This window comes from Lingula anatina, chromosome 2 (genome assembly GCF_051362555.1).
Source record: "Lingula anatina isolate TDL-2025a chromosome 2, LinAna3.0, whole genome shotgun sequence".
In the NCBI taxonomy this organism is placed as follows: Eukaryota; Metazoa; Brachiopoda; class Lingulata; order Lingulida; family Lingulidae; genus Lingula; species Lingula anatina.
The window spans coordinates 25,466,255-25,492,445 of NC_141768.1; the positions used below are offsets into that span (position 1 = coordinate 25,466,255).

The 26,191-nt window shown below is 36.7% G+C and overlaps 2 protein-coding genes across 4 annotated transcripts; both read left to right on the plus strand.

Moving 5' to 3' along the window:
* Positions 1-21: 21 nt before the first annotated feature.
* On the plus strand, positions 22-7,935 carry LOC106153915 (phenylalanine--tRNA ligase beta subunit). The gene is made up of 19 exons (XM_087003875.1): positions 22-187; positions 573-628; positions 926-1,023; positions 1,557-1,613; positions 1,814-1,889; positions 2,087-2,146; positions 2,524-2,579; positions 2,793-2,943; positions 3,240-3,348; positions 3,676-3,808; positions 4,263-4,314; positions 4,605-4,666; positions 4,962-5,068; positions 5,341-5,441; positions 5,634-5,714; positions 5,973-6,065; positions 6,207-6,324; positions 6,773-6,928; positions 7,181-7,935. The coding sequence occupies exons 1-19, from the start codon at positions 130-132 to the stop codon at positions 7,330-7,332; spliced, it is 1,776 nt and encodes a 591-aa protein (XP_086860001.1). The 5' UTR covers positions 22-129; the 3' UTR covers positions 7,333-7,935.
* A 1,493-nt stretch (positions 7,936-9,428) lies between these two features.
* LOC106153873 (monocarboxylate transporter 12) lies at positions 9,429-25,838 on the plus strand. 3 transcript variants are annotated; one of them, XM_087003874.1, is made up of 7 exons: positions 9,429-9,956; positions 17,282-17,589; positions 21,856-21,999; positions 22,309-23,169; positions 23,994-24,263; positions 24,588-24,713; positions 24,916-25,838. In XM_087003874.1, the coding sequence occupies exons 2-7, from the start codon at positions 17,295-17,297 to the stop codon at positions 25,119-25,121; spliced, it is 1,902 nt and encodes a 633-aa protein (XP_086860000.1). In that variant the 5' UTR covers positions 9,429-9,956; positions 17,282-17,294; the 3' UTR covers positions 25,122-25,838. The 3 variants fall into 3 exon arrangements, with proteins under 3 accessions (XP_086860000.1, XP_013383456.3, XP_086859999.1); XM_013528002.3 differs by lacking the exon at positions 9,429-9,956 and adding an exon at positions 16,164-16,363; XM_087003873.1 differs by lacking the exon at positions 9,429-9,956 and adding an exon at positions 16,679-16,860.
* Positions 25,839-26,191: the final 353 nt, after the last annotated feature.

Below are 26,191 nucleotides of genomic sequence, written 5' to 3' on the forward strand. Positions count from 1 at the left end.
AAAATAATTTCAAGAAATTATCGGTACAGTGCACAGGGGCCCTGACCAACGCGCGGCTACTGCTATCGGCAACTTTCCACATGTGAAGTTCCGTCTGGTACTTTTGATCGTGAAAAGATAACTGAGAAAATGCCGACAGTGGCACTTGAGCGGGACCTACTTTATGAGAGGTTGGGGCAAAGCTACAGTAAGTATTGTGAAAATGTCTGGTTGCCAATGGGCTATGAGAAGTCAATTACGTGTTCAACCCTTGTACGACGATCACTCGATCAGCAGTCATTTTCATATGGCCACTACCTATACATGGCATTAGACTGTAAACTATTAGAATAGCCACGCTGTGGAGTAATTTCCATTTAACAGATTTTTATCATATTATATTCAATATGCTATTATTTTGTAAATATAAATATATTTTTCCAACACACTTTGTTGTATTGGTGGCTGCTGTCAATTAATTCCACTTCAATTTGATCAATTTAGGGGCAAGCGGAGGCATTACCTCAATATTGCATCATTTATCAGAATTTGTCAACTATCGCACAGAAATAACTTAATGTTTTATTTTTCAGCTGAAGCAGAATTTGATGAGCTATGTTTTGAGTTTGGTCTTGAGCTGGATGAAGTGGTAATCTTTCTTCCTCAATTGACATTGATATATTTACACACCTTTATTAATTAATTATTTATTATTTGCTAATTTGGTATTTGGTTATTTACCTATTTATCCAGAAAGTGTCACTTTTTAAAAGTCACTTTTAAAGTTATCTCAGTTTATCAGCCTCAGGATCAAGATATTCTCGTAGCCTAAAGACTACATGTTTGAATACTGTAGGAATGAAAGAAAAAGTAAATTTAACACAAAGAATGAAAGAAAATGTTTTTGTTTATTGGTAATTAAAATATATTTTTCTGTTATTTTAAGACATCAGAGAATGCACTGATAGCTAAAGAACAGGGAGCTGACAAAGCTGGTACTGGATCAGACAAAGTGATCTATAAAATCGAAATTCCTGCAAATAGGCAAGTGTTATTATGATTATTATTACTATTATTATTATTATTATATTTTCAAGAATAGCAAAAGTTGTTCTTACCTGTAAAACTAAAAATCATTGACTAATTTGACTCGGGCAATTGGTAGTAGCTTTAAAAAAAGTACGAAAAAGCTAGTAAGTATTTTAGACCTGTAAGAACAATTATTTCACTTTTTTGCGTGCGTGTGTGTGTGTGTATGTGTGTGTGTGTGTGTGTGTGTGAGTGAGTGAGAGAGAGAGAAAGTAACTGGACCCAGATGTAAATATAGTAATATTGGAATTAAATGTTGATAAGAATTGGTTATCAATGGCATGGGTACAAGAACAATCATCAGTATAAAACATTAATGGAATTCAACATTGTGCAAACTTAAGAACAGTCAGTAACATTACTTTTTTTTTTTTTTTTTGACAGTTAGGCAGTTGAAGTCTCTGTGTTCAGCATATTATTACATATATTTGTAAAAGTATAAGTTTGGAATTGGTTTATAACTTTAATGTCTTTTTTTTTTCACTCAGATATGACTTGCTCTGTGTTGAAGGACTCGTCAGGGGTTTACTTGTTTTTAAAGAAAAGTAAGTAAAATTGTGAGGAATATAAGAGAAAATGTTTTAAGGTGTGACTTACATGTGCATACTTTTGAACTATTTACAAAAATTAGTTGTAAAGTAATGTGTTTGATCCTATATAATTTTTGCAAAATTAATTGATCTTACTGAATACCAAGTCTACAATCGCTCAAATCTGTCAAATGCATTCCCTGCCTTTATTTCAGAATGGCTTGCCCAGTGTACAAAAAGATCCCTCCGACAGAGGGCAGCACTATGCAGGAGCTGACAATCAGACCTAGTGTATGTTGAAGCTATATACATAGAACCTTTATGTGTTTAGAAGGTATTCTGAAATATACAGGTATCTTGACCAGGGTGATAGTGTTGAAAATAACATTGTAAAATTTTAAAACAACATATTCCGGCAACATCTTCAAGCAACAAACAATTCACTTAAGACCAACATAAGTGTGATATTCTTTTAATTTCTGTTTTAGACAGCTGCTATAAGACCACACTGCGTTGCAGCAGTTCTTAGAAATATCACTTTTACTGAGGTGGGTCTGAAATACATTTAAGAAAGTTTCTACTAAGTTACCAAAAAGATTAAAAGGGAAAACATTTATAAAAGAAGAAATGCATAAAGATTATACTTAGAGATAAGATTTAAATTTAGTGTACTTTTTGAGTTAAAGATTGTTTAAGATTAAGTTCATGAACATTTACTTATTATATTTTTATGGTTTATTCAAGTAATTAATTGAAGATAATTACAATTTTTATTATGATCCTATTTGTGAAGTATTTGAAGTTTATACTGTTGGCATGACATTTAAGTATTGTAATATAATTATCTAAAAAAGAAATTGTTAATAAGCACAAGACATGAATAATGAAGGAATACATGTAAATGTCTTTTAAATAATTATTTCAGGCCAGTTATAAAAATTTCATAGATCTTCAAGATAAATTACATCAAAATATATGCAGGTATGTGGGTTGTAATTTCACTGTGTACAAACTTTTCAATTTTACTTAAAAGTCAGCAAAATAAAATCAAAATTGATAAATGTTGAGATTTGTGTAGGTAATTTTGCTGCAAATGTTTGTGACCATAATCAGTACATCATTAGTTGTGAATATGCACATCGAATAGCTTAATTTGTAAACAGTTAATGCATTGCAATTTTTTCTTTTTTTTAGAAAAAGATCATTAGTGGCTATAGGAACTCATGACCTGGACACAATAGAGGGCCCTTTTGTATATGATGCTCTACCTCCTGAAGACATCAAGTTCAAGCCTCTCAATCAGACGAAGGAGTATACTGCAGTAGAACTCATGGAGCTTTATTCAGTGAGTAGATTCACTGTCCTAAATATCCCCCAAAAGATTCAAATATTCAGGATGCTTTTTAAGTGGTCCCTTACTGTGCACTTTGCATTTTCTTTGTAGTTTACCATGGTAACATATTTTGTATCGTTTATTAAAATAACTTGTGTTGTCAGTGATATCATAGAATTTTTTTATTGAATTTTTTTTCATTGGATTATTTTAACATTTGAATTTTTTAACATTGGATTATTTTGCAGTTTGAGTTAGCTATGATTAGTTAACTTACAGACAGTAACTGGAGTAATTTTTAATTTCAGACAGACAGCCATCTAAAGCACTATCTGCATATCATTAAAGATAGCCCTGTCTACCCAGTCATTTTTGACAAAAACAATGTAGTTTTATCTATGCCGCCAATAATAAATGGTATGTTAGATATTGATTTGAGAATTCTCAAAATAGTCAGGTTGAAAACTTTGATGTGTTATTACATCATAAGTATACAAATGGGAGTTTGAAAGGAAAATGTTTTAAATTGATATTCATAGCTCCTATAAAGAGTATTTTCTCAAAGATTGTGATAATAATTATTATTTTGTGTGTGTGTGTATATATTTAAATACTTAATTTTTTTACAAAATTGTTAACTTATTTAATAACAATAATGACAATAATAATAATTAACTTTATTTAAAGAGGTAAAACATGTTAAGTGTATACACTAAGTATTAAATTATTTACTTCTTTGTTAAGGTGAGCATTCAAAGATTACACTGTCCACTAAGAATGTGTTCATAGAGTGTACAGCCACTGACCTGACCAAGGCCAAGGTCGTCCTGGACACGATAGTGACCATGTTCAGTGAATACTGCCAGGATCAGTTCACGTAAGTGGGTTCTGTGGTATTCTGTGTAAGTTTCAGATAAGGAAAGCATATAGTAGAGATTGTGTATTTTAATCTTGTGGTAAATGTTGCAAGAATCAGTTTACGAAAAGTAAGATAAGGATGTTTTTTTGCAGATTTTTTTCTAAAGATGTAGAGGTTATTCTCTGTAAAGTTTTTAGAGAGTATGTATTAAATATTCAATATGTACTGTGAGGACCAGTTGATGTGGGTTGGTTCTAGATAATATGTACACATATTTTCACAAGTCTTGAAGGTTACTGAACTCTCAAACTTTTTCAGAAATTATGTGTTATCAGTGTTAAGTGTGTTCATTAATGACTGAGTGGTGCGCAAAATCAGCTGAAGAATAATTAATTTGGAGGAAATTACTTTAATATGGAAGATTTAAAGTGTAAGTGTTTGTGTAAAAATATGCACAATTTTTATTATTCAGGGTTGAGCCAGCCAAAGTAATCCAAACAGATGGAAGTGAAGTCGTGTATCCTGTGAGTAAAATATAAAAAAGGCGTTCAAAGTCATAAGGAAGGAAGAATTTTCGCAATTTTTTTTAGTCACAGTAAATGAAATCTCTGAAGTTACAGATAAAGATATCAAGCATTTCTGTAGTGTCTTTTGTAAGTTTAAAGCAATATGCAAATGGAATTTTTAGTCTAGTTTGATTTCAATACATATTTCATTTCACATCTTCATGTGCAATAAACCATGAAAATGTAGCATGAAGTCACCATTGTACGCTTGCTTCTGTTTTTTAAGTATTTTGTAACTTTTCTTTCAGGATCTGAATTACAGACATGAGGTTGTGGAGGTGGCAGATATTAACAAGAAATTGGGAATAAAGTGAGTTGTGTTCCCTGTCCATACATGTTGATTTTCTATTGCTGGTAGAAAAAACTTATCAGATATATAAGTTCCTTTTTTATATAAAATATTATTTTACTGATTTTCCAAAATGGAAAATCTTAATAATAAAATGCATTATCACAGATTTAAGAAATCCATAAAGATAACATTTTTGACACTGGAAACATTGTTTAACTCCCTGCACTTTTTCTTTTCAAAAAGTCTATACTTATCTTTTGACATACGTTAATATTGATGGTTGTATTTTGATTATTCCTGCTATCCTCCCCAGAATCAAGGCAGATGCCATGGCCAGTCTGTTGACCAGAATGTGCCTCAAGTCCAAAGCCATTGAGAAAGGAGCCCGCCTCATAGTGGAGATCCCACCCACCAGAGCAGATATCCTTTGGATTCAAATCTTTTGAAAATTCAAGATTTTTCATATTAAAAAAATCATATTTATTTACTTATTTGTTTAATTATTTATTTATTTTTGTTTTCTCCATCATACACTGGATTAAATTCAGTTATTCCTTACTTAATCACAGATTAATTTACGAAAATTGATACATTGATTTATTGAAAAAAAGGGTCCTTTTCTAAAGACAGCATATTGTTTTAAGGAACTTTTTTTAACTACACTAACATTTTTATCCTTAACCTTTTTCCACATGTCATACATGCCTGTGATATTGTGGAGGATGTGGCTATAGCTTACGGGTATAACAATATTAAGATGACTATTCCAAAAACCAACTGTATTAGTCAACAGGTAATTATGTTCTTTTTATCATTTAATAAGATCCTAAGATTTTCTTTAAAAGAATGTTTTTAATGGTAAGTGTAAGTTTTGTCTGTACCCGAGGTTTTTTTTTTTTCTTTTTTTTTTCTTTTTTTTTTTTTTTTTTTTTTTTTTTTTTTGAAATAGAGTCATTATTTAACAAAATGATGGTTTTTCTTTCAGTTCCCGTTGAACAAACTGACGGATTTATTACGACCAGAAATTGCGGCTGCAGGGTTCACTGAGGCACTGACCTTTTCATTGGTAAGAACTGGACTTTCAAAAATAAAACTGCGCTGATACCAAAATCTGTTTAAGTGAAGAAGTTAAGTCCTTCTCTGCTTATGTTTTTAAAATGAAAATCAAAGTGTGTCTGTAACACTTCACAAAAGGGAGTGTGCAATTCATAAAATCCATGTCAAAAATAGTAATAAGTAAAATTTTCAAAGGAATGAAGTTTTTTTCACTAATTAAATTCGATCAACTTTGTTAAATTTAACAGAATTTTTTCCCTTATTTCAGTGCTCAAAGGATGACATATCAGACAGGTTACGGAAGGACATCTCTACAATAAGAGCTGCTCACATTGCCAACCCTAAAACTTTAGACTTTCAGGTAATGAGATTTTGAAGTATTTCGAATGCTAATCAAGACATTTAATAATTCACCTTTAGGAATGTTTATTCCTGTGGTAGATTTAATGCATTTGATGGTCTAAGGCTAACCATATAAAAGATGTTTGCTGTTTACTTGTAGGTTGCCAGAACAATGTTACTGCCTGGGATTTTGAGGACGGTGGCCTCCAACAGGAAAATGCCGCTTCCCCTCAAGTTGTTTGAGATTTCAGATGTAGTTTTCAAAGATGACACTACAGGTAAAATAAATTATAAGCATCAGGAGGTTATCAAAATTTTGCAGTGCAAGTAATATTTCTATCATCTTGTTTTAATTGTTCAATGTTAATGGCACATTTAGAATATGTATGTTACTGATGCTGTTTAGAATTTCCTTTGGGGAAAATCTTCAAACAGAAGTGAACTCAGGATTCTTAGATCCCAAGTTCATTTATTAGTTGTTTTTTTTTACTGTGACCATGTAGATAAACCCTTTTTGTTGTTGTTCTAAAAATCTAACATGAAGGTTGGTACTGGCCCCTGCAGAAAAGAAAGTTTTTTCAAAAACTGGCATAAAAGATATAAAACTATATCTGATGAAAGTCTTATTGATTCTTAAAATGTATTTTATTGTTAAGTCTTTCAAATATAGTTGGATTTTAGACTTAGATATTATTATTATGATCACTATTGTTGTTTTGTTCTAAGACACCGGAACTCGCAACAGACGACACTTCTGTGCCATTCATTACAATAAGTTCCCTGGGTTTGAGATCATCCAAGGGCTGCTGGACCGTACAATGCAGCTACTAGAAGTTTCTCCTGGCAAAGGAGACACACAGTACTACATCAGAGCCGCAGACGGTATGAAAGTTTGAATTTAAAGAGATAGAATTGTACAACGGCATGTTTTTGATATGAGGAAGAATTTGTTTTGAGTCCTGAATTTTTTTTTCATCTCTATTGTTACTTTTAAAACCCTTAAACCCTTGTTCTTTCATAGTATGATAAGTTGATAAAAAAAAGTGCATAACAACTTACATTGTAAGAAGATAAAAAAATGTTAAACTGTGGCTTTCTGTTGACTCCTGTCTGATACTAGCACCTATATTTCAGATCCCACCTTCTTCCCTGGCCGCTGTGCTGAGGTGATTGCCCTAGGAAAGTGTGTGGGGGTCCTGGGGGTCCTCCATCCTGAAGTCATTGCCAAATTTGACCTCAACATGCCCTGTGCTGCCATGGAGATTGATCTGGAAGCTTTCCTTTAATTTAGAATATTGTTGCAGTAATATTGCTTTCATCCCAGAACTATGAACTGGAAGCTTTCCTTTTAGTTGAAACTCTGTTGCAATAAGGCTCTGGGAACTTTGTCAAATGAACCAGATACTTTCAAATATTCACGATTATCACTGAATGAGCTGGAAATCATTGTCTGTAATGTCTCAATATACAAACCAAGTATAGAAATATTTGGATTAAAAAAAAGAGAGATATCATCTGAAATCACCATTGCTGTGTGAAGTTTTTTCTTCTTTGTATTTTCAATATTGTGACTTGATATTCTTTAATATAAATCAATATGATATGTCGCTTATGTATTCCATTAAGTTGACTGGCGATCACCCGCTTGTTTAAGTTCTGGTGAAGACGTATCTAACTCTATGGTAGTATTGGTTTCTCGGAGAGAGAACAGTTAATGTCACACCCACACACAAACATTGGATATACGGTAGGAAAGGAGTTCAAATACATTGTAATGAAAGTGATGCGTTGCGACTCCGCATAAGAGGACTATGTAGATAATTAAGATGATGAAATCATGTCTTTGAATCGTTTCAAAATTGTATTATTAAAGACGAAAATATAACATTTAGGTCGTTTTGAATTTCTACTTCAAAGAAAAATCGGAAAACTTATTTTCTGGTTCGCTCTGAGCCAGAAGCTTGGACCTGAGCGACCAAGGATCACAATGCACTAATTGTTCTAAATCTCCAGTAAAAACACGAAATTGTGATAGCGGAGAAGCTACTAAAACCTTCTTTCCCCCCAAGTTGCGCTATTCTTGAATCAGTTGTGATTCTAGAGGCCAAGGGTGGAGTTCACGCTGATTGTAGAAGTTCAATTTTCCCGATCTTACCTGACTCCTTAAAGTTTTGAAGCCGATCGCAAAAATTGTACACCTTCCAAGCTTTTATCTCATGTTGCTGGTAAAAGACTTGTAACGTAAAAATCGTTTAGTTTTGGTTGTGATCACATGAAATGTTTTCTTAATTCTGCAGAATGATTTTGCCATGAAATGGAGAAGAAATATAAAGAATTTATTTCATTCCTTAACTGACTATATCACATCTAAAATGATCGTAATTGGTTTCCTCGACAAATTAAGGTTCGCTGTTGTTGTTAAGTCCCCCCTCCTTAAGAAAACATGATTTGAACACATCATTTATTTACTTTCCATTTATTAAAAAAAGATATGCATCACTTCTTTGTCGCTCCCTATTTCTGAAGAAATCTGATTCTTGATGGGCCTTTTCAAGACCACTCAATGAGAGAAATAGCAGGATTGTTATTTTATAGTGTTTTCGCCCTGGCACGAACCCTTGTGCGTCTCAGCGGACAGCAACCTCGCATCCTTTTGTGATTTCTGTAACATAATACCAACTAGTGTAATGAGCGATGGGAACATTAGTAGTTAGGTTACGAACCCATTAGATGGGTTGTAATAGCCATTGACCATTTGATCTCCCCCACTGTCCCGTCATTATCAAGAATTCATCACCAACAATATGTATTGAAGTCTTGGCGTGCCCCCGCTACCTTCCGTTAAAACACCAGACCCTCTACGTTGTGGTAAGTTTATATATTTATTTCATTGCAAATATTAATTAAACACCATGGAATCAAATTTTGTCGATGGCCATAATGGGAGAACACTGCATCTATGACTTTTTTCTTGCCTGTAGGAACTGGATCCCTATGTAAACCATTATTTTTACAAACCAACCAACAAAAAGAGCTAATATAAGGTGTGCGTGTGCGCTAAGAATAAGTAAGTGGTCAGTATCATGGGTTATGTGCAGGCATAATGCCGTAGACAAAAAGGCAGATACGAAATTATATGCCGTTTATTACTTAAAAGCCATACCTAGATATCTATTCACAATCGTTTTGCTCGATTGCAATAAATAAATGAAAAAAGACAATGAGTGACATTTCTAAGTGAGGAAATACTTTGTAAAAACGCAGTGACACAAGAACGTTTTCTGAAACACAATGTGTGCTGCGGGCCGTAAAGATGTTACCATACCGCAAAGCAGACATAGGTTAAAACCATAATGTCTATAACTGATATGTTCTGCTGATTTCAGAAATTATTCATGTGACACGTTTTCATTTTCATATCGCGTGAATTGGGCCTACTGATCAACGACATCATGATTTTTCCGAGCGCCATTTGCACGTCAGTGAATAAATAAATTGCGGGCATTGTGATTAGGGACTGGTTAGGTCCATGTTCGAGTCTAGGCACTGGTCATACGAGGCGAATTTACCGCTCAAGGCTGCCGTGGAACCAGCAGGCCTCTGGTGCATGTTATATGTGTACACATCTATATTTATATTTATATATGCATATATATAGTCTGCGTCCGGTCTAGCTTTCCGTCGGCATAACCTCTTCAAAGGGAAATGTGAATAGTGAACTGGTAGTTTGTCTCTCTGGTGCCACTTGCGTTGGTCAACCCGATGTGTGGAGTTACATTTTTAGCACACTTGGTCGGACACTGTGGACACTGAGTTGTGCGACATGCTGCGTAAATTTGTGTCGCCACTTCCTGTGAGCGCGCACAACTACCAGGGAGATTTTTACTATATCAGCGTCTACAGACGTTAGGTAGGTTTATTTTTAAACAGCGTTAAGCGTTGCATTTCCTCAGACCTCTTCTTTAATTCGAATTACATATATTTTTTTTCTTCTTCCCTCTTATACATTGTCTTCACCTGCATAACACGTGAAAAAGTGGATTTAAAAAATTGAGCATTTTTAAGCTATTTTTAGGACAATCGATGCGTAACAGTAATTAAGATGCTACGCACCACTTACACTAGCTTAGTTCTTTTTTACTATCCTGGATATTGAGGGCCATCGATCCTGTGGCTAACCGCTGCAGTTATCGTCCGGCCAAATGGTATTTTTGAGGAGTTGTTATTTTTTTCTATCTGGGTGTAAATGTTTAAACGTGTGCATGCGGGTGTACAAAACAATCAGTGTCGTCGTGCAGATAGGTTATTTTAAAACCCTGATAGATCTGCACTGTCCTCAAATGAGATTAAAATGAAACGACTAAAAGAATAACTTAAAATCAGAGGCAACATAGTAGGAAAATAAGGACAACCACGGAAATATCTGTAAGTAACTACAACTGCTGAATAAGTGAAAAAGACATGAGACCCTGGTAGAGGGTTGGCAATAACTGCGTTTGAGTGTATATGTCAAGATGAGTCGTGCATCTCGACAAGCAGTGCGTACCGTGTTTTGCATATTGTTTCAGGGCTGCTTTCACTAGTCATGCAGAACACAATATAAGCTGGTTTTGTTCCATTAATCATTTATCGTATATGCAGGTACACTGCGGTGTTATTCGAAGGTTAAGTCACATAAAATTGGTCATAAAACCTAGAGAAAGGCAGTGTAATATAGAAGAGACATCAAGCCATGATTAATATTTTTTTCAGTGTGACAACCGAAAGTGCCTTAATTTACACCTTTTTAGCATTTAATATCCTGGGGTTTTAACTTAATTTTTTTTTAATATATAATTAAATGAATAACGCTACATGGTGTTTGGGACTATAAAACAGCGTATAATTAGCACATTTTACACATTAAATAGCCTGTTTTTTTTTTTTTTTTTTTTTTTTTTTTTTTTTTTTTTTACTTTTAAAAATACTATTTTTTATTATAAATAAACAAGTGAATAACGCTACATGATGATTGGAGCTATAAAATGGCACCGATGCAAAAGGTAGCCACATAAAAGTAAGCATAAGATGCCAGCAGGTGGTTTGCTTTCAGTCTTGGATAATGAATGCGAGGCGTGACCTTGGGCGAATAAAATGAATTGTATTCCCCTAAGTTGTGACAGCCGAAGCGCCCCGTAAGCCGGTCTCGTTGCCAGATCTATGAAGCATTCATAAGCTCTTGCACTGCCCGTCACTGCCGCGTTGCTTGAACTTGGATATAACGATTCGTGCATGCAATTTTCAAGTATTGCTTGTTTTTAGTAGAATAAAAAACTTAACAAGAAACTTGCGTTGACTCAATGCCTTTTCAAAACGGCCATTTGGCTCTTAACTTGCATAGAAATGAGCGAAATTCATCAGAGACATAAGGGCAGCTGCCGTAAACTGAATGTCTAGTTTGGCAAGTGCAAGACTTAATGATTGTGGTCAACGGACTAAGCCAATGGTATAAATTTTGTGACAAATAGGGGTAGCACTTTATTGCAATCAATTAACCACACGGCAACTGGTGTATAACAAGCACAAATTGAATAATGTAAATGAATAATTGCTGTATGATTGATGCGTCATGGCAGTCGGGCAAGATAATTAGAACTGGAAAAAAAGCTCTTGCTTCAACTATCTCATAATGATCGAATTTGTAGTAAACCAGGGTGTATTGGTGTTTGGTTTCGACAATAATTTTAATTTGGAGAGGCATTTTTAAATCAATCATGTAATTATTTAAGACTTTTGAATATTCCTTTGGTCAAAGTATATACATGTAGCATAACGTAGAGGCCCATCTAGCCTGGCCATGGGTGTGTTGCATATGTACTCTAGCCTTCACTTCAAAGAAAGTTCACAATTTAGGAATGTGCTTAGGGCAGTCATTATTATTACTATTGTGAACCTTCGCCTTCTTTTCCCATTCTTTTGAGCCGTGCTCTCGCGGACGATGTCAATCACCATAGCATCAACGCTCTACAAACTTCGATTGACTAGGATCAAATGCCAATGTGATCTTATTTAGTTAAACTGAGTCGGCGTCTTTTCACTTTTACAATGCCTTCTATCTTGTCTCTCAATCTTCCTTGGGGTGCAAGAAGGACTTTTTCCAGACAAATGATTGAAATGTTTACCCTATATCATAGAAAACATGTTCCAAATTGAGCAAATATGCATGGTAACTTTAGAGATACAGAAAAGCGCGATATGTAGATAAAAACCAAAGAAAAGTCTTCGTTGTGATAAATTGCTAACACCTTTATCAATCATGATGGATGCCGTCGAGAAACACAAAAGATAATGGAATATATTAGAAGTCATTTTACTCAATTTTGACAATCACCCGTCTCTACATGCAAGCACGAGTGCACATGTTGGAACCCTAAATCAAAGTCCCATTTTTCTTTATTTTTAATTTCAGTGTCTTGTGACATAAGCGTGGTGTCAGGCAATGTTAGGTCTCATAATGGTGTAAAATGTTTCATCCGATATTCAAGCTAGAATCTTGAAAATTTTCAACCAAGGAAGCGACCGTGCATAGCTTGGGTATGAGGTCGTAAAATATAGTTTATAGAGGCTACGTTAACCGAGAGAGACGACAAAATACTTTTTTCCTCTCCAGTTTTACTATCAGACGTTCAATTCAAGCGACATGGTCTGCACGTGACGGGGCGCTGTTTACACAAAGCACGGGTTAGAAATCTGCGTTCAATGCACGAAGCCCCGTGTAAACAACATCTCACCTTTTTCCCAATAATAAAGAATCTAAGCTTTTAGCCATGAACCTAGCCATGAACCCTTATAAACAGAGGATAAGCCCACCCGGCCTCATAATGCAGAGTTAAACTTGTAACAGTAGAAGTTGAGTAAGTAAATCCCCACCCATGGAAATTCACAGTCAATACTCAATCTTGTAACAACGGAACAGCTGATTTTTATGTACACATCTTATCTTAGGAAGGGCGATGTGGTAAGGGGATGGAGGGATGGGGATTGTAGGAGAACCAGGTGCATATTATATGAAGTTGCAAGGTACACAAATTAGTACACTTTCATTATGTGGTGTAAGTTCTCTACCCTACTCAAATCATATATTTAGCTAAAATTAAATAAAAAAATATTAAAAAATAAAAATGCTGGAAATCGTAAAAAAGTAAATTGCAAAAAAATGCTATTTTAATAACCATATTGATTGGACGACATGCGCGCGATACAACGACTTTGGGATCGATATTAAGTATGGTAAGAGAAAAACCATCCAAATTACTGCCTTTATGTACATGCTTTTTTTTACGATTAATGACCATCTTGTGTTCATTGGCTTGATCTTTGGCTTTGTGTTCTTTGAATATAAACGTGACATTTTACAAACGATGTAATGATTGCGTTTCTTTGGGGCAAAAATTGCAAAATTGGAGTGTAGTACAAATGACAACCATGCCTATTTTTGAAATAAAATCTTGTTCAGGGGAAAAGTGACGTCCGCCACAGATTGCTATTTCACCTCAAAATGTAAAGAATCCGAGACACCCGTCCTAATACTTGGAAAACTCAATATCTGTAGGCAGCAGATGCCCATACCGTATTCTGTTAGAGACAGAGGAATACCACTAGCAGAACCCTGAGACTCAGGGTGCTGGTACATGTACATCTATTAATTGAATTTTAATGGGAACGACCTGCACGGTGGATATACAACACATTTAATGGCATCAGTGGTGAAACATTGGGCAATTACACTGAAAGGTTGTGTGGCAATTCATTAAGGTAGGCCTACGTACGTCTCCGTGCTGTGAGGACATGAAAAACAATCCCTCTGTCGAGAGCACGATGTTTCTCGCCCGATATCTGTCAAGCTGCATCGTGCACATTGCCATCATAGAACGACATGCTAATAACGAGTTACACGACGCCAAACGAAAGATGATATAAGAAGTATATATATGTAGCTACCCACATTCAACTGGTTAAACCCTGCTTTGACTGACTTTCAGTTGCGTTAACTGGTTAAACTGATTCATCGTCTAATCTGGGTTTTGTTTACTAGTTCATTTGATTCACGTGATTCTGAATTTCCAGCGTAACATACATACATACATACATACATACATACTTTGATATAAATCATATTTTCCGTTGATTACACGTAAAACGCCGTTTTGGGTACCGTTCGTCCGATATGCTGTAAAGCCACTTCGGCGAGAATTGTTGTTTACAGTCAATTTCAAAACGCTTGTATTATACATTATTCTTTGGAGACTTGTGTTCTGTACAAATAAGGTTTCTTTCGAACAAAAAGTATTTCCCAGTTACGTGGATTGAGAGTTAATAGCACTCGGTAGATCTATGGCAGTGATGAAATATTGTACTGTAGCCTATCCCTTAACTCTGATGGAGATACATGTAAATTCTGAGTGTTGTTACCATTACTCCGTACAGGGCAGTATAAATGTTCCTTTTTCCTTATTCGTCATGGCACACGAATCACCCGGCAATGATCAGCTTTAATTTTTCACACCTGTCCTTATAAAAAAATATTTTTAAATACAGAGACAGGCACATGGTATTTGTTATAAACCAAAGAATGCCATTCACTTAGCGAAAGTTGTGAAAACGTGTGTCAGGAAGGCAACTTAGCATAATTACAGGCCTAAGGGGAGAAGGATCGCTCTTTTGGCCTGTAAGAAAAAAATGTGATGAACAGGAATCTTCATTTTTGATAGTCAGCAGCTCTAAGATAGACAGAAATCTAAAAATTAGCAATTTTTAAAGCCTGTCTCAGTTCATTTATTAATGAGAAACAGAACCCACAGGACCTGGATGACCTAAAAAAGCAACATGGGTATTTTATCCACACATTAATTTCAAGTCAAATGGCCTCAGTGATTTAAAGTGAAGCAAGAAGATTCTTTATGATGTGACTGTTATTATATTATAGTGAGCGGTCGCAACTGAGCACTTCGAATTCGGTGTGAGACGCCGCAGAGCGCGCCTATTGCACGACAGCGTCTCCTGAGAGTTGACTGATTGCAGCATGTAGTATGTTCACTATCCCAAAAGACAAAGTGGGTCTACTTGATAGCCCAGTTGGCAACCGTTACTGCGTCAACAAAGGATTTTTCTCTTGGATCTCCAAATCTTCAAAAGACAAAACACTTGATAGCCCGGCCAGTTGACAACTACCAACAAGACAAATTAAAAGCAGTGATCTAGATTTCGATGACATTTAAATGCATCTTCGTGTGAAAGTGCAATATAGCATCCACCCTTTCGTTTTACAATAATCTAAACAAAGCAATACCTGCATAGACGATTGTTTGATCTTCAAATGACGACTTTTTATTCGAGTTTTTGTGGATCGGCGTTCGATTTATAGTACGTGAATGTACATGTAGTTATTATTTCAGCGTCAAAGATTCACAAATGTTATCAGAGGGCTTACAAAATATTACAGTTCAACCATATAATAATACCATAAAACATAATATTGCCTTAGTATTGTATTATCAATTCTGGTCCATGTGGGTTCATTTACTAGTGTGATTTACGACCGGAACACGGCTTGATGTAAGGTCAGGGAAATTTGAGGTCACACATGAGGTCACTTTTGAGGTCACAAAAGGAGTTTGGCAAGATGACAGGATGGCGCTACTGCAAAAAAATGATAATGATAATAAATAAATAAATAAATAAATAAGCGATTAATAAATAATACATAAAATAAATATTAAACACGCCATAAAAAGTTGGCCTTTAGCACAACCATGGCGTTCTACAGAGCCAAGACAACAAGCCGTATTTAAGCGCCAACTCGATAAATGCTTTTTACAAAGTTACAGAACGTCACATTTGAATGTCAGCGAGGTGAAATATAATGTTCACTCAGTTTTCTATCTTCGCTTACACCAAGCTTCATCTCGTAGCCTTTTTCAACAAAGAACATCGCGTCATAGGTAATTTTTGTCTGGTATTCAAGCCATAAAGCAGGTTTGGATTTAAATCCTCAAATTGCTTTTTATGGGGTCATTGTTATTTCACCGCAGTGTGATTTGGTACATTCATTTGAAGTGTTTTAGGGTACTTAATTGTAAACTTGTGAAACAATACCTCGCAGTGTGACGCTTGGAGCAAAAGTAAAGAAGGACACGTTTCCTTTGTTGGAAGTTGAAAAAAATATTTCCAACAATTTTTCCTCAGACCAGATGACATATCTTATGTATTGTACCGAGTACAACGTAGAGGAGGCGGTTAAGCCAAATACGTATCCAGGCAATACGCTTTTTGTTGAAGGTAAATATAGATAGGAAACGTTTAATTTAGTTACAGGTTTTTAAAATATTTTTCCTTGTGTTCCGTTTGAGAGAGACAGAGGGGGGGGGAGAGAGAAAAAGAGAGAGAGAGAATCATATTTTGATTAAGTTATCCAATAGTTAACTTATACAATACTGAAAGATATATAAGAATATTGAAAGATATAAAAAAAAGTAAAATTTCACACGTGGGCGGAAATTCACCTTCTGGCGTCCTTGTTGTTGTTAATGTTGAGGTTTTCGTACCATCCTTTGGCTTATTGACAATAAACAAGCTAACTTTTCTAATGACCCATCCTTCACATTTGCGCCTCGTTTCCGATATACCCAAAATGTTGAGGTGTCTGGCCTTGGAATAGTCAGTGTACATCAGGTGCACGTGGTAAAGATGAGACTTCTACCGTGTAACCAAGCCTGTGCTACAGTTCGTGGGGTGACAATACACCCTTGAGGCTCTGTCACACCTAGCGTAAAGAGGTACGTAACCTTGAGTGTCGTGCGTGAAATCAGTTATACGTACAACTTTGAGCCTATGATATAACTCTCTTCCCAGCGTATTAAAATGAAGAGCAGCGGATGAAATCGGTTTTGATCATGCTCAAAACATTTTAACATTTTATCTCCCTCTTGGAATGCGAACGTATACCAACGTTTTCCTGCGTACTTGAGACGTATACTGCGTAATAAACAAACCCATGCGTTTCCTTGCGTATGGGCATTTTTTCTCAAACGTTTTAGTGCTATGCGCTAGATGTGACAGTTTCTCTAGCAGGGATACAGAGCGTAACCATATATCATAACTATTAGACTATGTTTATCCGACCTAATAATTCTTGAACTTCATAATCGTGCAGTGCAAAAATTTTAGGCTCTCTTAGCAGTACTGATGTATTTTCAGGCATCCCGGTGAGATGGACAAGGAGGAGGAAATCAAATTGAACAGCGGCAAGGAAAATGAGTCCGGCGTCCACCCCACACCAGTTGTTAGGGGTGTGGGGCGTCCACGCAAAAGACGCTGCAAAGACGTCAAAGACTACGGCTGGGCTTGGGTTGTGTGCTTTGGCTCTTTTGTTATAAACTTTTTGGCCGATGGGATTTTATTCTCATTTGGTGTGCTGTATCTAGAATTGTTGGACTATTTCGGGGCGTCGAAGGCTGTGACAGCTGCGGTCGGATCGACCACCATGGGAATGCACATGCTTGCAGGTATGGCGTTCTTTTTTATTTTTATTTTTTTCTATTTATTTTTTTATGTTACTAGGCTTTACGTAGGCTTTGTGTAAAAACAAATGTTTTATTGCTTTCTGTCGAGCAATAATTCAGCCCAATGACCAGAGCTAAAGGCGAAATATGGCCACGATTTACATAATATGAGCATAAATGGACTGCCTCTTATAATTTATGTCCATTTGTATCAGCAAATCCTTTTTACGCTTGATCGCATGTGCGTGAAATTATCTTCTCCAATCATCACACGGCTGCAGTTCGCGTCAGGTCAACAAGAAAGTGCTGTGGTCTTCTAAAACCGTCTCATTTTAGATAAAGCTGTGTAGTTTACACAGGGGTTTCATGTGCTTCACTTGTGGGGAACCCCCTTAAGACCGTCCCGGGGCCCCACATTACATAAAATACCCTTTTAATATTAAAACCCTAAGGGTTGGGGTCCAATGGGCTCCCATCTTTGGATAACGCTATCTGTAATACTGCTACAGAGATTCCCAGGTTCTTTGTCTCATATTCTGCACACGGAAAAGAATGAAACGACTCCATGTTGTAACTTCAACAGAATATATTTTGCTACACTAAAAGTTACATGATACAAGTATGACTTCTCTCTCCTCCTCTCTCCATCTCTCTAGATTTAAGTTTACAGATATTTATACAAAACTTTATCAGTTAAACTGTCCATCACAGAACTTAAAAACTGATTGGTTACTTCATACACAAGGCCACCTTCTTCCAGGTGGGCACTCCTAATAACACCCTGTAATCTAGTTCTAACAGACTAGGATCCATATTTTGGATCCTAGTAACAGATTACTGGCTTCGGAACAAAGGACATTAAAATTTGAACTGCAAGGTGTGAAGCATTATCTGAATAACTTGTACAACTTGACTTCCCATGTCTGAATTTTATCAAACAATGGCTTCCTCTGATTGAGTTAATACAACATCATGTATGAAAGTTTTAAAATTACTATTTACACTTTTTCCATACTTTGGTTCCTGACATATTCCTCCTTTTTTGTGCAAACCTGTATGAGTAACCCCTCAGGAGAGAATAAGAAAATTAAGCAAGGTTGAAGATGAGGTTCATGATATGACGTGTATTTAATATAACTAAAATGTATACACACACATTAATACCCAGGAAAAATTCCGCTTTCTTAAGAATTCACAGCAGAAATGATAAAGAAAAATGACCAACTTAGTAGATGAATGTAGTCAGTCAAACAAATGTGGTATATCTACTAGTTTGTTACTGTGTAAAACAGTATTCCTCTGTATATCTAAGTCTGATACCATTTGTGGTTATGGTGTAGAATTTAAAACACACCTTCGGAGTGTATGTTTATTTCTTTAGAAATAAATAAATAAAGTTTAAATCTTAAACTTTCAACGAGCTTTTCTCAGTGAATTAAAGCTTGGAACAATAAAACGTATCTTTGTATTTTATTCGTCCAAGATGAAGGCCATCTTTGATGAAATCGCAATAGTCACGTCACAGTTATGGGTCTTCTACTCTAGTATATGAAGATAAGTTTTGTGAGCTTTTTTAAAACAACATTTTCTGATGTGAAATGATAGAATAAGAGGGGCAGGAGGAGGTGATAAGATACACACCTTGAGTTTCAAGGTTAACTCTCTCTTTACCGCGTACACCTCTTGTCGTCGTTGCTGGACTGCAACAGAAAGCGTATGCTGTCCAGCAAAGAACGCTGTTAGATCTTGAAACACAGGGTGAAGGTGGGAGGAAAAGGGATATTTGGTGCTTGTTTTTACCAACTACCCGTAGTCCTCATGCGCGTAAAAAACACTCCGTTGAGACGTTATACTGATCCAAGCCAGGATTCTGAACGCATTCTAGGTGCATAAATCGCTTTGAAAATTAAGCGGGTCACGGCACGAGTCTTGTGCCAATGTATCCTCCATTATGCATACTTCTAGATAAAAGTTACATATTGAAATAAAGTAAGATTTATAAAGGTTTGTGAGGGGGAGTCAAAATTTCATGGGGGGAGTCAGATTTTCATTATGAAATTTTGACTGGGGGAGTCAGATTTTCATGTTACACCGGGAATATTCGTTAAATATGTGTTTTTGGCGAGGAAATTCTGGCTTGGAAGGCGGTAAAGTCTGGTTTTTCAAACTGTGTTGCACCGTTCAAAAATGATTTGATAAACTAAAAACCAAATTTAACTGAGAAGCAAATCAACAAAATGAGTTATCAACGAATAAAAAGCTAAATTAAAAATAAACGAAAATGGAAATAATATATAAGTGCACTAACAATTAGATATTTACTAGTACAAAAATCAATGAAACCAGCGCGTTAGAGAAAGCGATGTTACTCAAGTATCTGTTCTTTCCATATATATATGTATGTTTATACTGTTTAAGATGGGGTTGGCAGGTTGTGCCCCAACTGATGACTACTGGGCTAATCTCAGTAATGTATTCTGTCTAAATTTGTGCAGTTACGCTGAGGTCATCCCCCAGCTAATGCCTGCTGGGAATAATGTATTATCTCTTAAGGCTACTGTAAGCCTTTATCATAATTCACATACCGAAAATGAGGTTTTTACTGCATCTAATTATTCAATAATGTATCTTTGTGTTGATTTAAAACATTGAAATCCCCTCTAAAATATAGAACATCGGCGTTTATAGGCAACTCAAAGCTTTAATCGTCAATTTAACACCTTTCTATTTTGAGGAGAGATAGCAATCGATATGGGCGTTACTTCCCCCCTGAACAAGATTTCATCACGAAAATTGGCATAGTTGACCACAACTTTACGTGCTACAATCCTGTGTCGTCACTTTGGTTTAATTGTTTTTATTATGACGTTTTGAGCCCCTAATTGCAGCTTTTCATTAATCAAAGGCATTACTTTGCCTTATCAATGATAAAATCCGAACAAAGCCATTAAACCGGTGTTCGTGGGTGCTCAGGTACAGGAGAAATTTGAGAAACCCGTAAGATCAAATGTGTGTAAATGTTAATTAATTTAGTCGCTGAACACTGAAGATTCATCTGTTATCCAAAAGAAAGTATGTAAGACATCACATAAGGATTTTTTGGCAAAAGCTAGCAATACCCTTAATTTGTGCAGTTATGCTTAGGTCATGCCCCAGCTGATGCCTGCTGGGAATAATGTATTATCTCCTAATTGTGCAGTTATACTGAGGTAATGTCCAGCTGATGGTTGCTGAGCCTATTGTAAGTTCTCTTAACGGGCATAACTGACTTGCATAACTGAAGTTATGTCCCAGACACAGACTCTCACTTTGAAAACCCAGCGCCCGCCAGGTCTTAGAAATGTAAGACTGGGTTCCCATACTTAGATCGATGTAACAGGATCGATCCATCTCCAAGGGGTTTCTCGCTAAATTACTTTCAACTTAAGTGGCTTAGATGTCTGGCACGCCTACCGAAGCTGCTAAATGATAATTAATTACCCCCTAGCAGCTTCAGTAGGCGTGACAGACATCTAAGCCGCTTAAGTTGATTGCTATTTAGCGAAAATCCCCTGGGAGATAGATCGATCCACAGTTAGTACGATAGGGTCTGGGAATGGTCCCTAAAACTCTCCGTCTTGTCCGTTGTTACATTGGGCCTCATGTCTTCCCTCAAAACTCGCTTAGTAAAACTGAGCCCACCATGCAGTAAATGTGGTAGTCCTATAAGATCAAATCAAAACATGATGGTGTGTTGGATTGACTGCAGACTTCAAGCCCTGACACCTATGGTGGCCACTTAGTGAAAAATTGAACTTCACCATTTGGATGTCGTATTTGACTGTTTTGGATATTTCAAATTCGGCCAACTGATTTAAGGATAAGGTCACTCATTCACTCAACTATCAAATCAAGCGTATTTCTTATGATATAATTGACTGCACTCGATAGTATTACTTTTAAGCGCTAAAAAATGAAAACAGACAGATCAAAGAGTACTTCTCTTTTCCCAAATAAAAAGGTGGATTAAAACAAGGAAGAAAAACAAATTCCAAGGACCCCAAACTGCACCCTTTCTTCAAACATAGGAGGTGAGGGGATGGGGGAGGAGAGAGTAAACTTTTTCTTATGCTCTTACTTAGCCCTGCTCATAAGGCAACATTGCAGCTATTGTTTTTTAAAATGAATTGTTCACCGAAATGCCGCCTCACTTAATTTAAATTAATTCCATGTTTTGAATGAATATCCAGATTATTCAACGCTCATTTTATATCGGATTGCCTTTTTCAGGACCACTGGTTAGCGCATTGGTGAACAGATTTGGCTGCCGCCGAGTGACTATCACGGGGAGTTTACTAGCGTCGTTCTCAATATTCGTCAGCACTTTCTCCCCCAACATCTACATCATGATAGTGACCCTGGGGTTCTTGACCGGTAAGGTGGCCCACATCGGACCGTACAAAGCCGGCTTCTTATTTCTACGTTCGCCTCGTCCTAGGAAAGGGGTATTGCTTTCTATTCTTGCAACGGTTATTTTTCCAGTTTTTATTTCTTGGTTAAAGAACTTGGTCTCTCTTTTCTCTGTTTCTGTGTTTAAGTTTGAGACACTTTTATATAAAGTAATGGTTGCCAAAAGTTCGTATTTGGTCTCTTTAAAATCGTTCATTTGAATACCTCCATTTGATACTCAACTCTATTAATTGATACAGATGTCTTATTTCTTGGCGACATGTTGTGTTTTAGGTCTTGGGATAGGCATGATGTACATCCCTGCCATCATCATAATTGGATTTTATTTTGAACGACGCCGGGCACTTGCTAATGGACTAGGGATGTGCGGTTCTGGCATCGGGTTCTTTGCGTATGCGCCTCTCACGAAGTACCTGTTCGAGATATTCTATTGGAAAGGTGGTCTGATTATCATAGCCGGTATAACCCTGCACGGAGTTATTTCTGGGGCCGTCTACAGGACTATCGAGGAGGACGATGAGGAGGACGAAAGCGATCTCACTACGAAGTCACGTACGCTACATTTGCAAACAGACGGTGCACCAAAACCAGTGGATACGTTTGACACCGGGCTGAGCGGGGCAGAGCACCCTTTCTCCTCGCTTCGTTCCTTGAATATCAACAATTATCCTTGGGACGAGAAGCCCCATAAAAATTTTCTGTCTAATCCTCAGGTCAACAGGGTAAAAATGGAACATTTTAACTCAAGCAGACCCCCGAACGCCCCAAACTCAATGGTGACACTTTCGCAAGACCGTGACAATACAGAAGCGCGCACATCAGGCAAAAAAATGTTACCAAAACACAATCACAGGCTAAGTCATTCACGACGTTCTTTGAACTCAAATTCAAGACTCGGGCCCTTGTACAGAAAAGACATTTTCTACAGTGGAAGTATAATGAATCTGAAGGAATATAAAGAAAGTTCTAGCATCAACTCATTCAAACACAGTATGAGCAATTTGCCACTCGAGGAAAGTCCAGAACAAGTTGACTCGTCCACGTTCAAGGATGTCCTTGTAATGATGTTAGACCCAGTACTATTTAAGAATCCAGTTTTCGTTGTCCTAGCAATTTCACACTTTTTATGGACAGGTAAACTGCCTTTTGAGCGTCAGCAAATTTTTCACATGAAAACCAGTTTTGTGAACCTAACAACCCATGAAAATCTCACATTTTTTGTCGGCAGGTGTAAAGTCTTTTATTGTAGTACTGGTAGTTACCCTACTATACCGTTTGCACAGGTCGCATTATTGACCTCTAACTACATAGTTCGGTCGCCAGTATATGACACACATTTTGTATTCTTTTATTTATTCATTCACTATACCACTATCTTTCTAACACGCAAAGTGAGCATATGGCATCTTTAACAAAAGCTTGGTCTTATTTTTAACCTATAGTTAATACAGAAAACATACTACTGTCCTATAATCTTATTGCTCGGAGAAAAGCCTCCACCACTCTCTTCAAGAGCACTTTTTTGTCTTTGAACGATTTTAATTTTACACCCCTTTTCCATACACCCCATTCTCATAGATTAGATCGACCTACTTTAGATCGACCTAACTCCCTGGGGGTTCACGCTAAATAGCTGTCAGCCGGGCGGACACGAAAGTTAATTACCCCCTTACAGCTTGTAGTAGGCGGGACGGACATTTAAGTCGGATTATCTGAAAGTAATCTAGTGAGACTCCCCGCGGGGATAGATCGATCTAAAATCTATGGGAATAGAGCCTTAGTGCAGTACTGAAAATCTCCAGTATAGATTCGTTTGATATATAACGATGACAAGATTAATCTCAAGAAGCGCACTGCCTTTAAAATTCTAAAATTCATTTTCTTTTATTTCTGTATTTACCCATGACACTTTTGGCACCACGCTATGTGTAAGATTTAATTAAGATTGCTCTTTACAGCTCAAACGACGCCATTCACCTACATTGGCGACCATGCCGTGCACCATGGTATGAACAAACAGCATGCCGCCTTCCTGCTCATGTGCTCGGGGATCACATCCACCATCAGCAGAGTGGTCATGGGTCTAGTGGCGGACTGCCAGCGAGTAGACCCATTGAAACTGTACTATTGCAGCCTGATTTTACAAAGCATTATATGTATGGCGTTGCCTTTCTGTCACACTTTTGAAATACTTATTGCCTGCGCTCTTGCCTTTGGATTTAACGCGGGTAGGTTTTGGCTTGTCCAACGTTTTGATGAATGAACCAATAAAATGTTCTTTTAGTTTGTTGGTGAAATTTTATAGTTTCTACGAAGTATAACATTTATCATGATACTTTTTTGTAAGACTTGAAATACTCGATCCCGCCCGCGCTCAAGCTTTTGGATTTAACGTAGGTGGGTGTCGGAAAAAGAGCAATAAGAGGGTGGCGTATATTTTGTAATGAAATCTTACGACAGAGCGAGTAGGGATAGTGAAAGAACAGAATGCTCATTTTAAATAACTGTTGTTCAAGATGCCTTTTGTATTGAAATTTTCGTCTGCTTTTCAGGTTCTTATGTATCACTTCGAACCATAGTCATCGTAGACTTACTGGGAGTAGGGAAATTAACAAATGCCTTCGGATGGATAGCAATGTTTCAAGGCATCGGTTACATAATCTGCCCTGTTATAACAGGTACACATGTATACAACTTGCAATTTTTCAAAGAAAGTTCAGTGTTGTAAAGGTATTATATCTCTCCTACTGACACACAAACACACACATACACCGAACTTTGCATACAAAACACAAAGATGATGTTATTCTTTAAATGCACGTTTTAATTAATTATAATTCATTAAACGAATCAATTAACCTTTGTGATTGCCTTCATTAGGCTCCATTCACGACGTATCAGGGAACTTCTACGCCCCATTCGGACTTGCCGCCGCCCTGTTCTTTCTGGCGGGCTTGGTTTGCTTTCCTCTTCGCCATCTGGCCAGGTCGCGAGCCAAGTGCAACCTCTGTGGGGAACTGCTGACGAAGTGTTCTGGAAAGTGCTCCGAAATTGCTACATCCGAAACATTCTCGGGCGGTTCATAACTTACGGCTTCCTCCTGTGCGTGCTTATCGTATATTATAAGTGGGGCGGTTCTCTTCTCTTTGGACGATAAAGCTTCCAGAAATACCGCGCCTTTTCAAGCAGATGGCAAAGGTAGAGATCCCCGACTGTCTTTATACTTATCAATATAGACCTCGGACTAAAGACAATTTGAACGCGGACAGGGAATGCCCACACAGGGATGCTTTGAGGTTAAATTTTTTATCAGGCAGCAGTATAGTTTTTACGATGCAAATCGAACATATGCATTTTGCTTACTGTTGAAAAAAGGCTATTCTGGCAATAGTTCTCCTTGGATACTTTATTTTCATTGGATGAACATGATATGCAATATCAGGTCATTATAAAACATTGCATGGATTTCTATACACCAATATTTGGTGGGTTTTTATTAAGCATAATATGCATTAAAACCAGATTTTATCAAAAGTTTTGTAAGATTTAACATAACCTCAATCTATCTATGCATAAACAATTTCAGAGGAATAAAATGTGTTAGAAGCATAATAGATGATCCCAGAAAACAAGACGACGAATAGATATTGGATGATGTTTGGACAGCTGACTTTCAGAGCAAGGTCACTGACATTGTTTAAAATGTTCGCTTTTTCACAAGAGTTACGATTTTCTGAATTTTTGTGTCTTATATACATGTACAGGTGCCATTTATGAATACGTAAATACAAAAATTATGCATCTTCATAGCATACATTTCGTGCTCAGTACATGTAGGCCTACTAGTACATGTCACTACATGTACACAGCGCAGGCCTATCTTGCAAAAACATAGTCCACAGTATTCTCATTTCTGATCTTCTTACCAAGGCACGTTCCCCTCCAATGCGACCATTGAGAAGCATTTAGTGTCAGCAATGATTGATTGCAATAGATCTCACAATTACTCTGTCAATATATTCATTAACAGATACTGAGGATATATGCATGGGGTCCTAGGCACTCGAGTCTCTTTCATGAAGTGACATGCGGTTGCGTTCTTGCGATGTCATATACAGGTAACTGTCATCCAGAATGTATTGTTCGTAGTACATTT